This window comes from Sander vitreus, chromosome 7 (genome assembly GCF_031162955.1).
Source record: "Sander vitreus isolate 19-12246 chromosome 7, sanVit1, whole genome shotgun sequence".
In the NCBI taxonomy this organism is placed as follows: domain Eukaryota; kingdom Metazoa; phylum Chordata; class Actinopteri; order Perciformes; family Percidae; genus Sander; species Sander vitreus.
The window spans coordinates 3888599-3904886 of NC_135861.1; the positions used below are offsets into that span (position 1 = coordinate 3888599).

General features: G+C 41.4%; 1 protein-coding gene across 5 annotated transcripts in view; it reads left to right on the forward strand.

Moving 5' to 3' along the window:
• The window catches only part of myt1b (myelin transcription factor 1b), a 126106-nt gene that overhangs the window by 62213 nt on the left and 47605 nt on the right, over positions 1 to 16288 (forward strand). The window contains exon 1 of one of the 5 annotated variants that reach the window (XM_078254248.1): positions 14979 to 15098. The exons of the other annotated variants lie outside the window; for them this stretch is intronic. Coding sequence (XP_078110374.1) covers positions 15074 to 15098 — 25 coding nt within the window. The 5' untranslated portion in view covers positions 14979 to 15073. Of the gene's footprint in view, positions 1 to 14978; positions 15099 to 16288 lie in introns of those variants that run through there. 5 annotated transcript variants of the gene reach the window in all.

Genomic DNA, 16288 nt, shown 5'->3' on the forward strand with positions numbered 1-16288 from the left:
AGTTAGTAGTTCTAGCAGCTTTCTTTCTTTCTTTCTTTCTTTCTTTCAAAAATAAACCTGGAATGGGTGCCTGGTTAGCTCACTTGGTAGAGCAGGCGCCCAAAAATAGAGGTTTACTCCTCAACTCTGCGGCTCTTTGCTGCATGTCATTCCCCCCTCTCTCTCCCCTTTCAAGTCTAAGCTGTCCTATACAAATAAAGGCCTAAAATGCCCAAAAGAATAATCTTTAAAAAAAAATAAACCTGGACTTGATTTTTCTTTCAATCAATTTCTATTTATTTTTATCATCTGCACTCATCTGTGTGTTACAACATTTTCCTTTTTATATGATTTTCTTTTTCTGCCTCAGTTTGGTTTACTTTTGGTTTCCATTTCATCCGGATTCCCCCATCGAGTGCCTTGTTTGAGGAGGTTCTGTTTGTGCAGAATAATGTACAGTATACACAGGGTTTTGACACTAGATACTTCCCCCCCCATTCCTCTACTGAAGAAGAAAAGCTCCTCTGTATGTGGACGTACCAGCTGGACTTTGTGAATTCACAACATTTTTGAAATGGACAATATTTGCATATTCATACATTGTTGATTTTTCATTGAAGGAGCGTAACTAGCTGTAATTTTAGGACTTTTTATTAAGGTTATTGAACTTTTTTTGTGGAAAAAATCAGACACAAATAGTGTCAGATATAGAGTAGTTTTATATACCGTACATATGTCTGGACGGGATATTTAATCTCTAGTCATTCATTTTTAATAATTATAATAAGTATATACAATCTCATAGCTATACTGTATTAGATAATGCCACATGAAGTGAATTGCTACTGGAGTTGTTAAGAATTTCACACAAATAGCATGGCGTTTGTTAAAAATTAAAACTAGGTTTTAACTAACTACAGCAAAACAAATTTGGTTTTTAAAGAATGAAAAATGGGGTACATCCTTCTCTCTGATTGGCTATTGCTGCTCTGAGCAAACGTGATTAACAATGTGATCATTTGAGATTACTCCTACACTTGTACATCTACATGAGTTGCTTATTGTTCACTTTGAGCAAATTGCTTTTACAACTACTGCAGATTGCAAATCTATTTAATCTTGTAACCATAACATAACCATAAAATATCAGTTTTATTACGTGGCCGGTGCTTCTGTGACCTCGTTTGAACTTTAGAATTTGTTTTGTTACGAATACAACTCAGCTAATTAGAGAGTTTGACCGCTCGTGATTTAACATGTGGACCAGAATGATATTCCTGGCATTAGTGCCTTGGCAATATGGACCGATACACCCAGGATCAATACTTTGTCAATATTTGTTTTTCTGGCCCTGCATTTGTGTGTGTGTGTGTGTGTGTGCGTCTGTTTGTATGTGGAGAGAGGGCTGCTTGCCAGCTGTGCAATCTGTTCAGTAATCTCAGGTCTGGTCTGTACACACACTCTACAATCTGCTCCGGTAAAACTGGCCCTACCCGCACACACACACACACACACAATTTATTTGTATGAGAACCATTGATTGAATACATTCATCACTGAAGGGTTTCAACCTTTACCTTAAATTCAAGTCTAAGCCTCAAAATTGACTTCTTAAAAAGATGAAGATTGGACCAATTGACCTTCACTTTCCGAAATGTCAGCCCTAGGTTTTGAAAGTAAAATCAGAACATTAAAACAGGTTTGAAATTTAAGTTCACTGCAACTATGCAGCCTCTTCCCCAAAAACCTGAAATCCATCAAACATTATTTCTTTGTGGCCTCTCGTTGTGAGTGCTGTCTCTCTCTAAGTATACCTCAAGAATATTAAAATCACTGCTCGCCACGCACTGCTACTTCCCAGCAGCTAACCCACTCTCTTTCTGATTCACAATAACCCTTATCAGCCCAATTTCCCTTCTCTCTTCCTTTGCCCATTTTAACACGACGCCCTGTTTGTTGTTTAAATGGAAGGGAGAGAAAATTGGCCACTTTTGCCGTTCAGAAACTCCCGCAGCTGTCGGTAATCGCTGTGTGTGTGGATGTGTGTGCGTGTGCCGTGGTAATGTGCAGTTACCACAGTAGGGGTGTGTGGGGCGGGGGCTTGGAGAGAGGGGTCATGGCGTGCGGCGGAGAAAGCGCTATTAAGAGAAAATGATAGGCCTGTCCCTGAAACTCCATTATACACCAAACACTTGAAAGACTGGACCGGCTTCATTACAGGGCAACATGAATCATGCAGCACTCTCTCTCCCACTCTCTCTCTCTCGCTCTCTCTCGCTCTCTGTCTGTATCCCACTCTCTTTCCCAGCAGAGCCTTCTGTTTAAACTGGATGATCGCCAGGAAAGAGGGATGGGGATGGAAATGGAGAGGGATGGAGCGAAGGAGGGAGCAGAGTAAAGAGGAGCATAAGAGGCTTCAACGTTGCCTAGGGCCAAGCCTGTTTGCCTAAGGTCTGACAAACAGGTGGAGAGGAAAGGAAGAGGAGGGAGGAGAGGAGTAGAGAAGAGAAGAGAGGAAAAGACAGGAGAGGAGTAAAGAACAGAGGAAATGAGAGGAGTAGAGAAGAGAGGCAAAGAGAGGAGAGGACCAGAGAAGAGAGGAGCGGGGGAGACTGGAGGAGAGGGAAAGAAGAGGAGAGAAAAGAGGAGTAGAAGGAAGGAAATAGGAGAGAGGAGGTAAAGAGAGGGGAGAAGAGAGAAAATCAGAAGAATAGGGAAGTGACTTGCTGGGGCATGCTGTAGGCTGTGGAAGTGTGACATCAAGTGATCTGCGCCTGCTTTTCTGTCTTTGTCCGTTTGTGTGACTGTACACTCTTGTGTAAAGACAGCCTGTTAGCATTTGTGTACGTTGGTAATGAACATTTGTGGAGTGCAAGTGTGTGTGTCTGTGAAGTGTGCATGTGTCCCTACAGGAGCATGTGTTCTTATTTGTGTGTGTGTGTGTGTGTGCGCACGCTCCAGAGCGTGTCGCAGCATGCTGCCAGAGGGCCGGGGCAGCAAACCAGACCCAGGGCACAGCATGACACTGCAGCCCCGATCTGTGTTGTGAGTGCCTCAATTACCCATCAGCCTGACAAAGAGAGGGAGAGATAGAGAGAGAGAGTGTGAGAGAGAGAGAGTGTGTGTTTGTGTGTGTGTGTGTGTGTGTGTGTGTGTGTGTGTGTGTGTGCGCGTGCGCGTGCGTGTGTATAGCTTTAGACAGGGACAGGTGATTCCTTATTTCTTGTGTCTTTTATCACATGCGAACCAATGTTTCCCAAATCTTCACTCGTTTTTGAGTGTGCAATTGTGTTCTTATCTGCTATTTCACAGGCTCTTAAATCCAAACTACCTATTACTGCCCTCCGTAAACCTTCTATCTCCAGTTCTCTTTTCATATTTTCTGTCACGCTGATACAAAACAACAGACATTCTGTTGATTCATTGAAGCTTTTACACTTTGTCTCAAACTCAAAGCAGACCAACCTCCTGTCAGGAAAACTTTTCCTGGGAATTTCCCTGGAGGGATTGAATGTTAATATTCCCAGCAGCAGCAGCAGCAGCAAAAAAAAATTTATTTGGAAGAAGCAGGGGAAGAACTGGGTAGTTTGCATGTGCAGTGATCTCCTGTGACCTAACAAGCAGAAAAAACAGCTACAAAGAGACAGGTTTTCCCGCTTACAAACCACTGCGCAGGCGGCAAAGGATAGAAAGTTCATCGCCACAATGTCAACACGCTCTTACTCGCAACTGGTCACATACAGACACTTGGTCAGGACCCTTTGGCGTCACTTTTCGGCATGCAGGTTAGGTTTAGGAAAAAAAGATTGTGGGTTGGGTTCCAATAAGTACGTTTGTAACGTAACTTATGTACTAATTTAACTTAAGTTTGTTACTTAAGTAAGTTCGGTAACACTTTACTTGAAGGTATCGACATAATCGTGACATAACTACTATAACTATGACATGACACTGTCATGAACGTGTCATAAACGTTATGAACAAGTCAAACGCTTATGACTTCTGTCATTAAGTGTCATTCGGTTTTTGTCATGACAAGTTTACATTGTTTGGGTTGTCTTGATTATGACAACTTGACATTAATCAAAGTGACATTACCAGAAGTTGTCTTGGTCATGACAAGTTGACATAAAGTTAGTTTGGGATGTCTTTGTAATGACAACTTGACATTAACCAGGATGACATTACCAGAGGATGTCTTTGTTATGACAACTTGACATTACATTTCTTTGGAGTGTTCTCATTAAGACAACTTGGCATTAAACAGGATGACATTATGTCAAGTTGTCATGACAAAAACATCCTCTGGTATGCTAAGCCAACATCACGACCAAGCGATTGGTTATGGCAGATCCAGAGTGGCTCTGGGCAGATCCAATAGTTTTAAACTTTAACAGAGTACCCGCCTTCGAGGAAGTTAACACTTGTCAATGGAGAGAGGCCAGACTCTCTGTACAAATGAAATGTACCAGAGTCTGGTAGGGCCTTGTTGGAACTACTGACTACAGAAAAGGAAGGTAAATACAGAAACTTGTCTAAATACACAGACGTCCCGCTCACACAAGTAACGTTAGCATTAAAGGTTCTCTGGCCTCTAGTAGCGCTATGGAACAGTGTTTTTATGAATGGATTCTCATTTTGTTTTTCCCGTGCATGGGGGGACACATGCACGCACGGGTGATTAGATACACATTCCTACCAATGGTGTCACACTATTCCACTGGTCAATGGGTGGCAGTAATGCACCAACAAATGCAGCAATGCGCCTGCAAAGGATAGGGAAGAAGAAGACTGCAAGCTAGTGAACATGAATGTAAACAATGCTGGATTTAAAGTACTTACAAAATTGACTTTGCAAATGTTTTATAAAAAAAAAAGGTAATGTCGAGTATTTGAGTGCACCAGATTTTTGCACCGTTCGAAAGAAAATATTTTGACAATCGATTAATTGTTTCAGTTGTTTTCAAGCTAAATTTGCCAAATTCCTCTGGTTCTCTGGCAATTGTTTTATGAGGGAGGACATTTTCAACACTTTCATTGGACCTCGGGGATACACACAATGTGTTTTGGTGAGTAAAGCCCCTGACACACCAACCAGACGGCCGACCCTCTGCAGGAAAGGCAGTTGGGCTGATTAGACTCCCCGAGTTGGTCAAAAAAGTGCCTCGGAACACACCAAAGCAACGAGACGTAATACGCCTGTCACGGCGGCTTGTTCAGAATACAAATTCATATTTCACTAAAATAGTTCACCGAAACGTGTTTCTGAAAACATTTTAAGAGAGAAATAGGCCGTATAGTTGCTGAATCTGTCTTCATTTCAGATCGACAAAGGTCAGTTTAAAAGATTTTCGTCAGATTTTGAGAGACTCTAGTCACGCTCACCCCGCTCCTCGTTTCCGGGTTAGCGCTCCACCAATCAGATTGGTCATTTGAGTCTGACTGCCGGCAGTGCCCGCCTTCCGATTCAACAAGTCAAATCGGCCAAAATGAAGGCCGACGGCCCCTCGGACGGACGACGGCACAGAACACACCGAACACACGGAACACACCGAACAGACTCGAGTCACTGACCTCGCCAGACTGTCCGACGGCCGATTATTGGGTTAGTGTGTCACGGCCTTAATACAACATAACATCTGGTTCCTGCTTCTCAAATGTAAGAATTTGCTGCTTTTTTTAAAATAATGCCATTTTTCACAATTTTATGAGATTTCATAGACAAAGCAATTTATTGATAATGAAAATAATTGTTAGTTGCAGCCCTAGCTGTGGGGTGGTCAATCACATCTGATCAAACAACACAGTCCTCACAGAGAAGATTCACTTTTTGAGTCTTTGATTAGTCAAATGTTTAATATATTAGAGAATAATAGGAGCGTGAAGTTAGTATAATTAAAAACTACCTTTCTTACTGTTGAAATAGTGACAAGATTAAACTTGCCTCTAACACTTTTTGTCTTTTTTATCTACTCCTAGATCTCAGTTACACTTTGCAGAAGGCAGCCACATGTTCCAGTTATTGCTCCAGTTAGCGTGGCTCCTCACAAATCCAAGACATGAGGCCGGAAAACTGTGACATGTGAAGTTATCGTTGGCTTAATTCTGTCTTACATGTTCCATGGCAAGTCTTCAAACTCTTATCCAAACAGTGCTGAGCTTCTCTCAGTCTAATGGGAAATGTTGTACCATAGTATAGTGAACCGCTTTTTGTCCTCTATTTTTTTCTTTTTTACTTTGAGAGAAGTTTCATTTTACTGCACATGCACAGTAATTTTCAAATAAACTTTGAAGCTGTGGGAGTAACCAAACATTATACTTTACACAAAAATACAATTATTTCAAAAAAGATAATACATTAATTAGTATAGACAGTCCCTCCAGAAAAACGCAATTATGCGATCGCATAATCCAATGCATAATCAGCCAAAGTCCACATATTTATGCGGGGGGCGCATTTTTTTTAAATACGCCGCACTTTCGCCGCATAAATTGCCGATTTCCGCGCAAAATATGCATGGCTTGCATGATTTCATAATCCCCGCATTTTCGTTGCAAAAAAGTCACAAATATCTTAGCAGAAAGTTGAAAAATGTTGCGTTTACGTCACACAAGAGCAGCCATTTTCCCCTGTTGCCATGGGAACGTTATGAAGTGACGTAATTACGCGACGTGAACATCAACGGAAAGCCGCAAACCCCGCGATGAAGCCACGATGAAACCGCAGTTTTTGCAAGTTCCCGCAATTTCATCACGTAAAATTGCATAAATATCCCACATATTCCATCGCACTTTTTAAGAAAACGTGACGCATAATCAAGGATTTTTGCCCGCAACAATCACAAAAAAAAAATTCTGGAAGGACTGTATAGAAGTATTTTCTTATGAATTTGTCATTTTCTGGGTGTGTGTGTGTGTGTGTGTGTGTGTGTGTGTGTGTGTGTGTGTGACTTTCCATCAAACAGAACAATGCATACAGAAAACATTTTGAAAGCTCACACAACATAAGTAATTAGTCTCAGGTATATGTGCACTCTGAAAATGAACATACTGTATGGCTTGCTATGTCCACAGTATGTCTTTTTTTTGTCTCCATCACTTTATATTCCCTTTTGCCTCTTTTCCTCCCGTCACCATGGACATACGAGGAGCTGCCATTAGGACAAGATGGTTTGAGACCATCTCAAACCATCCACCATGTATATAGCACCAAGTGCTGCATACTGCTACATACCACACAGTCACTTAGAAACAACTGAGGAGACGGCCACACATGCATCATTCACAAGAGTGGAATGAACTACATTTTTCAGATACTTGAGAGGGAATGGACACAGCTCGCTGTGCAACACCTGGAGATTTTTCACCTTTTTTTTTTTTTTTATTTAATTACATTTTTTTAATCTCACCATGGAACTGAAACATCTCAATGAAGGATGTGATGTGATTTTATCACTCGTAAAACAGTCGTGTGTGTGTGTGAGCGAGTAAAACACGTGCAATGCATGAGGCTGGAGAAAAAGATGACAGCATCGGTGAGCCATCTTTGAGTTGGATTAGTTGGTTTCTATGGATACCGTCAATGTGATAACATACAGCTCTTGACACACACACTCCTTAGAGTCCGACCTTCTTCAGTCCCTCCTTCACTACCATAACATCACTCACCCCCGGCCCTCTGCGAGCCTCCTCCCCAACAGCATAATGACATTTGCATACAGATGTCTCACTTGTGCTGATAATGCATGCAACGTGTGTGTGTGTGTGTGTGTGTGTGTGTATTTGTGTGCGTGTGTGTGTACATGCATGTGTGTGTGTGTGTAGGCTGCGAATGTAATCAGCTGACATCTGAGTACAGGTTAGGGCTTGAAGGCAAACCAGCACGTGCAACCTTGTGAAAAAGAAAATCCTCATTATGATCATTATCGCCACCGTGTCAACAACTTTCTTTCTTTCTTTGGCCTGGAAAAATAACACACACACACACACACACACACACACACACACACACACACACACACAGGCAGTAATGTGAGCACTCTGAAAAGTGAGAGGTCGGAGGAGGAAGAAAGGATGGATGAGAAGGAAAAAAAAAAAGACTCCTTCTAGTTTGCTGGAACAACTGTGCCTGCCAGACAGAAGTAAAAAGGGGATTGAGTTGAACTCGTCAGGGCCCCGCTCCAAATCTGTGGCCCTGCCCCCACCCTTCCTCTTTCACTTCTTCTTCTTCTTCTTCTTCTTCTTCTTCTTCTTGTAGCGTTTTCTTCTCTTGCCTCACGAAACAAGCCACCTACACTTTAGGACATCTGCTAAGCTGATTTTCTGGAGCTTAGCAGCACCACAGTGGTATCAAAGAGATTAGGTGAAACAACATCCAACTCTGGCTTTGTGCTGTGTTTCAATAATGCAGCGCTGTGCGGCTGTGTGCATGTGTTTGTGCCTCCAGTGCGTGCTTGCCTGGGCACAGGCTTGCTGTGTATGTGCGTGGGTGTGTGTATTATGCTCAGTGTTACAGTGCCATAAGTCATAGAGCTGGTGTAATACAGTTGGATCTGGAGTGTGAGCGCTTCTTTGCGTGCAAGGATTCAGAAAGCGTAACCAAAGAGCTGCTTCAGAGGATCTTTCAGTCTCTGTTTTCTGGCCAAGCCCCGTTATCACTGGAGAAAAATAATCATTTGGAGTCATTTGGAGCTGCTGGAAATCCACTTAATGTTGGAGTTAGTTTTGCCATGTGAGGCCATATATTTGCACTTAATGTGCATTTATTCTGTTTACTTCTCTCACTTACTGTATATGTATTACTGTTTTTTCTCCACAGAGCACACACTTGTTTTTATTCTGCCATACATTTGGTAATGAAAGGGTGCTTTATGAAGCGCAGTGCCTATATCTGACTGCATTATGCATGCATGATGGCTAACGCTTAGTAACTATCCACACACTTAATTAAGTAGTGAAATGTAATAATGTCATTTATCCCTCTGGGTTTAGGGTTTGAATAATTGCTGCAGAGTCAGCCTACTGCGCATTATATTAGTGTGTGTGTGTGTGTGTGTGTGTGTGTGTGTGTGTGTGTGCGTGTGTGCGTGTGAGACTGTGAATGCATGCTTGCTTTTTTCCTGTGTGTGAGTGTGAGAAAGCGAGAGATCAAGAGAGGGAGTTCTCATTTAGTTTTTTTCTTTCTTTCCAACAGCTTTCACTTTTTTGTGCTCACTAACTAGAGAAAAAGGAGTGGAGAGAGAAGAAGGAGGGAGGGATGGGGGGATTGAAAGAAGAAAAGAGAGCAAGCCAAAGAGCGTCGGGTGCTGTGTCAGTCTGATATTTTCCATAGTGACAGCTGGGCCCAGAAGCTCAGAACCTTTTCTTCTGGCACACAAAGCCCATTAAGTATGCCACTCGCTCAATGGCCCCCGCAGCCTCCAAATTGCTCCAAGCTCCTCCCTAAAGTGTGGCAGCCTTTGTCATTGTAATCAGGCCTTGTATGTGAAGTGCTGTCTGTATTTACCGCTGCTCAGGGTGCATATTTGCCCAGCCTGCTGCTGCCGGGTGAGCGCAGGAGGGAGAGAGAGGAGAGAGACCTACAGAGAAAGGGCTGAAAGACGGGAAAAGATAGAGTTGGAGAACTGAAAAAAAGGAGGGGAGAGAGGAGATGGGAATAGTTGCCGGCATGAGCAGCGAGAGACGATGAAAGGGTGGGTCATGTGTGAAGAGAAGGTGCAGCGACTCAGGATGGAGAAAGGGAAGTGAAGAAATCAGCAGGAAAGGGGGGCTCAAAGAATTTGACTCAGTGACTTTAGGGGGTGACGGAGGGTCAGCCAGTCGACCTCAGCAGGGGAGCAGAGTATGGGACACAGGGAGGAGTGTGTGGGCGCTGTGATGCTAGTCTGGACCACGGGGGTAGACAAGGAGGGGTGTGACAGGACGGCTAATTTACAACTCCTTCAGATGCTGCATGGCTCGAGGCGTTGCCGAGCACATTTAGAGATTCACGCTTGACGATAAGTTAGAGAAGGAAAAAAAAAAAAAACTCCCACAGTAAGTGTAGATTAGTGTAACTGACAGGCGAAGTGACAGATAGGTACAGTGGACAGACAGAGGAGCAGACGACACAGAGTGGAGCGATGTGATGCCTTTTGGCAGAGCTGACCCCATTCCACGTGCCCCCCCCCCTCCCCCTTCCCCTCTTTGGGAGGCCCAAGCTGTGTATCGAGCTGGGTAGAGGGGGGGGGGGGGTCTCTGAGAGATGACGGTCATCCAAAGTGGCATCCAGACCAAACTTTGTCTGTCTCTTGGCCTTTTCCTTTCACTAAGAGAGTGTGTGTGCGTGTGTGTGTGTGTGTGTGTGTGTGTGTGTGTGCGCGCGTGTGCGTGCCTGTTACAAATGAATAACTCCCACAAAACAGAAATATGGGGTTTTGGACAAAGAAATCTGTAAATCTGGAAGTAGAGCTGAAACGATTAGTCGATTTGTCAATCAAAAGAAATAATAATCTAAAAACTATTTTGGTATTAATTCATTGTTTAAGACATTTTTCAAGCACAACTTGTGAAATAAATGCCAAACATTCACTGCTTCCAGCTTATCATATGTCTTTGTAAACTACATATCTTTAGGAGTTGGACTTTTGCATGAACAAAACATTAGAAAATGTCACCTTGGAATCTTGAAGTTTTATAGGCATTTTTCATGATTTCTTGACAGTATGGACTAAAACTGTGTTATTGTACATTAGAGCATGTGAGTGTTGTTTTAAGACATACTTGAAAGAATGTGAACCAATCCTTTAACAAACCTACGTTCGATGAATGTTCAAATGAACTACAAAGATTGATCTTTAAAAGCTCCCTTCCCTATAGAGTTGTAGGTGGCGTGCTTACTGTAGCTGTGTCTAATAGGAGCTGACAGATATGGGTATGATCATGCTGCATGGATGTTAGAGAGAAAGAGAGAGCGAGGTTGGGGGTGTGAAAGAGGGAGAGGGGGGGACGGAGGGAGGGAAATAAAGCCATCGTGTTATGAACCTGATTGTTATCATGAGACTGTGAGCAGGACTCTTATGTCAAATGTCTGTCTGTGTTTCAGCCTAGGATGTGTTAAGTGTGTGTCCAATACTGAGCGAAGTTGCGAAAAAAGAAAAGTTCTTCTCTTTTCCTTCACACACACATATCTCCAGATCAAGAGTGTCTACCCAAATTATACACATCCTTCTACTTTTTGTGTTACTTCAAACACAGACCTGCAGGGCTCCCGGATAGCTCAGTTGGTAGAGCGGCGCGGCCGGGCCCTACTCTGACCTGAGGCCCTTTGCTGCATGTCATTCCCCCCTCTCTCTCCCTTTCATGTCTTCAGCTGTCCTATCAAAATAAAGGCAGAAAATACCCAAAAAAAATTATCTTAAAAAAAAAAGAAAAATAAATACACAAATCTGCACATTTATCAAAGGGAAAAACTTTTTCCCTTCCAGCGAGGCGGTGACCCTTTTGTCACTCTACCAGCTCGGTTGAAAGTTGTTCCTATCCGCGATGCTGAATAATGATAATGAAAGCGTAGGAGTGAACATTTAAGAGGACTTTAGAATAATGATGATGATGAAGACGGAGTGAAATTTCCATTAATTAGCTCACATGGGTCATTTTCTCAACAAGGTCCTGTTTACTGCTCTTCAGTGTGCGTGTGCGTGTGCGTATTTGTTTAAACTTTATTGTCACCATCGTCTCCAGGACAGCTGGAGGCTATGTCAGAGTTCAGCTGCTTGTTATACACAGCAGAGAATAAGAGGAAGAGGGGGGGGTTGTATGTGTTTTTGTGCGCACACATTAATTTCTGTGCGTTTGCATATGCCTGTGAACGTTCAGTGTGTATATGTGTGTGTGTGTGTGTGTGTGTGTGTGTGTGTGTGTGTGGGGGGGGGTGCTTGGTCCTATCAGAGTAGTGGAACAGAAGGGAGGGGGTGAATAGTGAAGTTAATAGGCTAATGAGAGCACCGTGCTCAGTAGCAATACAAGAGGCTGTCTGGCACCCTCAGATAAAATACTCACTGTGGCATTAGTGGAGACTCAGCAGTCCTCCTTAACAGCAACACCTTCTTTGTCCACTAAATTTGGCCGATTTAATAAGCAGTAGATTTAGTGTGTCTGTGTGTGTGTGTGTGTGCGCGTCTGTGTGTGTGTGTGTGTGTGTGTGATTCTCTTTCGCTTTTTTTTGTGGTGATGGGTTGGGAAGGGACGTGGAGAGATTTGTTTACGTGGAAAACTTTGATATTCATATTCTTAAGAGCACTGTTTTAACAGCTTAATGTTCAGAATAAGGTCAGCAGTGTCACTAGATAAGAAGAATAATGTGTAGAAATGTGGGCGTACTACGTGTCAAATGAAAAGGTTTGTGTCAGTTGGATTTAGTTTAACTGGGTTTAGTAGTACACTAACACAGATTCAGTCTAGTTTAGTTACAGTATAGTTGCATAAAACAGAGTCTGCTGGTTCTGTTTAGTTTATAGCAACAATTTCAACTTATAATAGTGGGTGAGTTTTTTTGTTTATATTTAGATTAATTCTAACAATCAGGCTTAAATGTACATAGCTGTACATACTGTACGTATCTGTCTATATGGTTCATTCAGAATATCCATATTTATTCAGTTTTTCTTATTAGATATTCTGCTAATACACTGCATATATCTATATTATTTTTACTATACTATAATGTCACTGCTACTACATTGCACATATCTGTACATGTTGTTCATACATTGTTCATATTACATAGCCATATATATTCTGCTCTTATAACACTGCAATATATTTCTTGTCCTGCCTATGCACCACCTGTCTATACTTTGTATATTACATTGCTTTTTTGCACTTCTGGTTAGACGCAAACTGCATTTCGTTGTCTTTGTACTTGTACTCTGCACAATGACAATACAGTTGAATCTAATCTAATCTAAATAAGTGGGTTAAGTTGATTTTGTTTATTTCTTTCCATTTAGTTTAGTTTAGTGACAACAATTTGGGCTCATAGTTAGTTTATTAGCACACAGCAATTGGAGCTTATGATAAAGGATCAAGGATGTTGTGTCGCGACAACTTCAATTGAGTTTAGACAATTGAGGCTTGAATAAGTGGATTCAGTGACTTTTGATTACTTTCTTTCAGTGTATTTAATATCAGTTCAAATCATTTGTGCTTATGGTTTTGGGTCAACTGTTGTAGTTTATTTCAGATCCAGTTTATGTTGCCTGGTGAGTGTCAATTTGAGCGTATGAAAGTGGTTTATTTTGTTCTGATCTGTTCTGTTTCTTTCCTTAGTTTAGTAAAATATGGATTCAAGCTTACAATGAGGAACGAAGTGAGTTTAGTTTGGTTGGACACAATTATTCCACTATTCATTCATACACAGGGTCAAGGAGGTTGGGTTGGGTTTAGCCTAGTTTAGTAGCTACTAGTATGCCTCATAATACAGAGTTCAGTTGCGTTATCTTTATTTTAGTTTATAGTTTGGTTTAGTTTACTGTGACAATTCAGGCTTGAAAAGGTAGATTCAACTTTGTTTTGCATTTCTTTAATTTAATTTAGATATGTGTTAGTCATGTTGTAATTGACTTTAGTAGCACACTAATTCATCTTTTAAAGCATAAAATAAAGGATGGGAAAGTTGTGTTTTGTGCAGTTTAGTTCAGTTTAATAACTTAGAATTATTCTTATATAGGGAAGTTTATAGTTTAGTTTAGTAGCACCCATTTATTCAGCTATGTAGGCCTATAATAATAAAATAAATAATAACGGATCAGTGAAGTTTAGTTTAGTGTAGTAGGAACAGTTTGGGCTTATAATATGTCAACGTGGGCAAAGTGAATTTTGCATTGTTCCTTTCAGTTTAGTTTAGCAGACTTTTTTTTTCAAGCTTATAGTGAGGGTTAAGTGATTTTAGTTTAGATTAGTTAACTTTGGTTTCAGTTAGTTTAGTCTATTGTTATTTAGTTTAGTTCATTTTAATAGCACAGTCAGTTATTTAAACTTAAATAAATATACATGTTATAAATACACCTTTCTTTGCTAATATGAAGAAAAGCAGTAGAATGTGTTGAGATTGCTTTACCCCCCATTAGATGTAGGAGAGATTTGGGGGGGGGTAAGGGGAGCAAGCAATGGGAGAGCTCATTATCTGGCAGACCATCTGCTATTGGGAGGGAGGAACTGTCTGTCTGACACAGACTCTGTGAATAGGCCCGGAGTTAGAGTTCCTCTAACTTACTTAAATTAGCTGTAGGCCTACATCTGCTATATATTTGATCACCTTTGTTTAAAACCTACAGCGTAGACACATGAATCACATGAGAACATGTTGTTGACATCAGCAGAGATTTAGAAATATTGTATATATGAGTGTCAGGTGAAGATCAGGTTAGACTGGAAGAATAAAACACCCTAATAACAAAAAGTATTAAAGAAGTATTACTGTGTAGCGTCTTCATAATGTCCCATGTGGTCTTACATCTGTGAGTTTATGGACTTAGTTGTTTTGGTTTTGTTGTCGTTTCTTTCTCTGCAACCCTAATATGTGTGTATTGTGATATTTGTGTCAATATAGTATATATATATATATATATATATATATATATATATATATATATATATATATATAGTATATCATGTTCAGGTTTGAGATGAATTTGTCCAGATCCAAAAAATAGTGCACATATGAATAAGCTGTAGGCCTTTGACGGAGCTGGGTGTTTGTATGCTATAGTTTAAATCAGATTGCCGGGGGAGCTTATGTGTGAGAAGTTGCCGGGCGCAGCAGATGCTCTTTGTTGCTGTTCAGGCTATTGTTGTTGAAAACTGAGACTGGGAGGCTGGGATTGGGTCCAGCTCCCGGCAGCAGGAGGACACAGCGCCTTCCTATTGGCTCTCCCGGAGTGTCAGTCAGCTGCTCGACCCGCCCAGCAGCCCTCCCTTGTCCAGCCGGGGAAGTTGAACTAAAGTTGGAGCAACTTTGTTCGGCAGAAGTAAACTTGCCAGCAGCACTTGGCGGTCGCTGCGGGACAGAAGAAAGACAGAGAGATAGAGAGAGAGAGAGAGGAGGACCGCAAACATGAAGCTGTGTCGCACTTTTCTAGGTTCGTATCACTCACTTGTTTTGACTTTACAGCAGCAACTTAAAGAATGAGATCTCTGTTTTGGCATCTGCGTCTCTGTTCAGACTGACATAGTAATACAGTATGTCTAATCGCGCAATAGTCTTACCCTGCCTCTACTATCTAAATATTTGTATAAATACACATGCTATAGCCTAGATAAATACTACACAGAACTAAGTTATAGGCTACAAAGTGCCGTTTGCGGAAGTCGATATTCAAAACAAAAACCTTTTAACGACATTGTAGCCGTCGCTGTGTTGGATTAAAAGAGGCTTATAGTTCTGTCTGATCACACCGGCTGTAACTTCTGTGCGATAGACTCCCAACCACAAGCTGCAGGCTTAACTTATCACACACAAACATATCTAAATAAACGTGTGAACTTCTCCCCAGCTTATAACTGCAACTAAACTTCGACCCCCGTGGTAAAAAAAAAAAGTGGCCAGACAAAGGACAGTTGGTCCCCTAGGGGACCGTGTGGCCCCGGTACCGTGGGGACAATGCCAAGCTGCGGGCTTATTAAAAACTTTTTTTTGTTGTGTTAGTCTGTCGGCTTGTTCCATCTGTCGAGGGACTAGAGGGGCCTCCCCCGGTCCCAACCTGAGCGCTCAGTCAGCTGCTGCCCCATGTAATATTTATACCGGCTGCCTGCACGGCGACACAATATAGCCACCATACAATATAGTATGGAGTGACGTGAGCATTTAAGTGCTGGAGGCCTCCGTTCCATCTGCATCACAACGGAGGAAAACGTTCTCCCAGCTGATGTACCGGCTGCTGCAACTACTGCGTTTGAGTAGTCCTTCAAAAAAAACTTCAGAAAAAAAGTATTCAGAAAGTTTAATTTTTTTTTAATTTAATTTTTTTTTAATTTACAATTTAGATTATTTGTAAGTTAATTAGTCCTACTTACTACAGCTCTTTTTTTTTTTTTTTTTAGGTTTAGTGTAGTAATAAACATTTATGCAAGTTTATCATGAAGTTTAGTTTAGATGCTTTTAGTTAGGTTTCAATGAGTTTAGTTAAATGCGTGGTAAATGTGTTTAGTTTAATATCTTAACTTACTCAGTCGTTTAAACTTCGTCTAAACAAAGAGTTGAGGGAGCAGAGTGGGTTTGACATTGGACTTTAGTTTAGTGCCACACGAAACACACTTTGTTACAACAGAG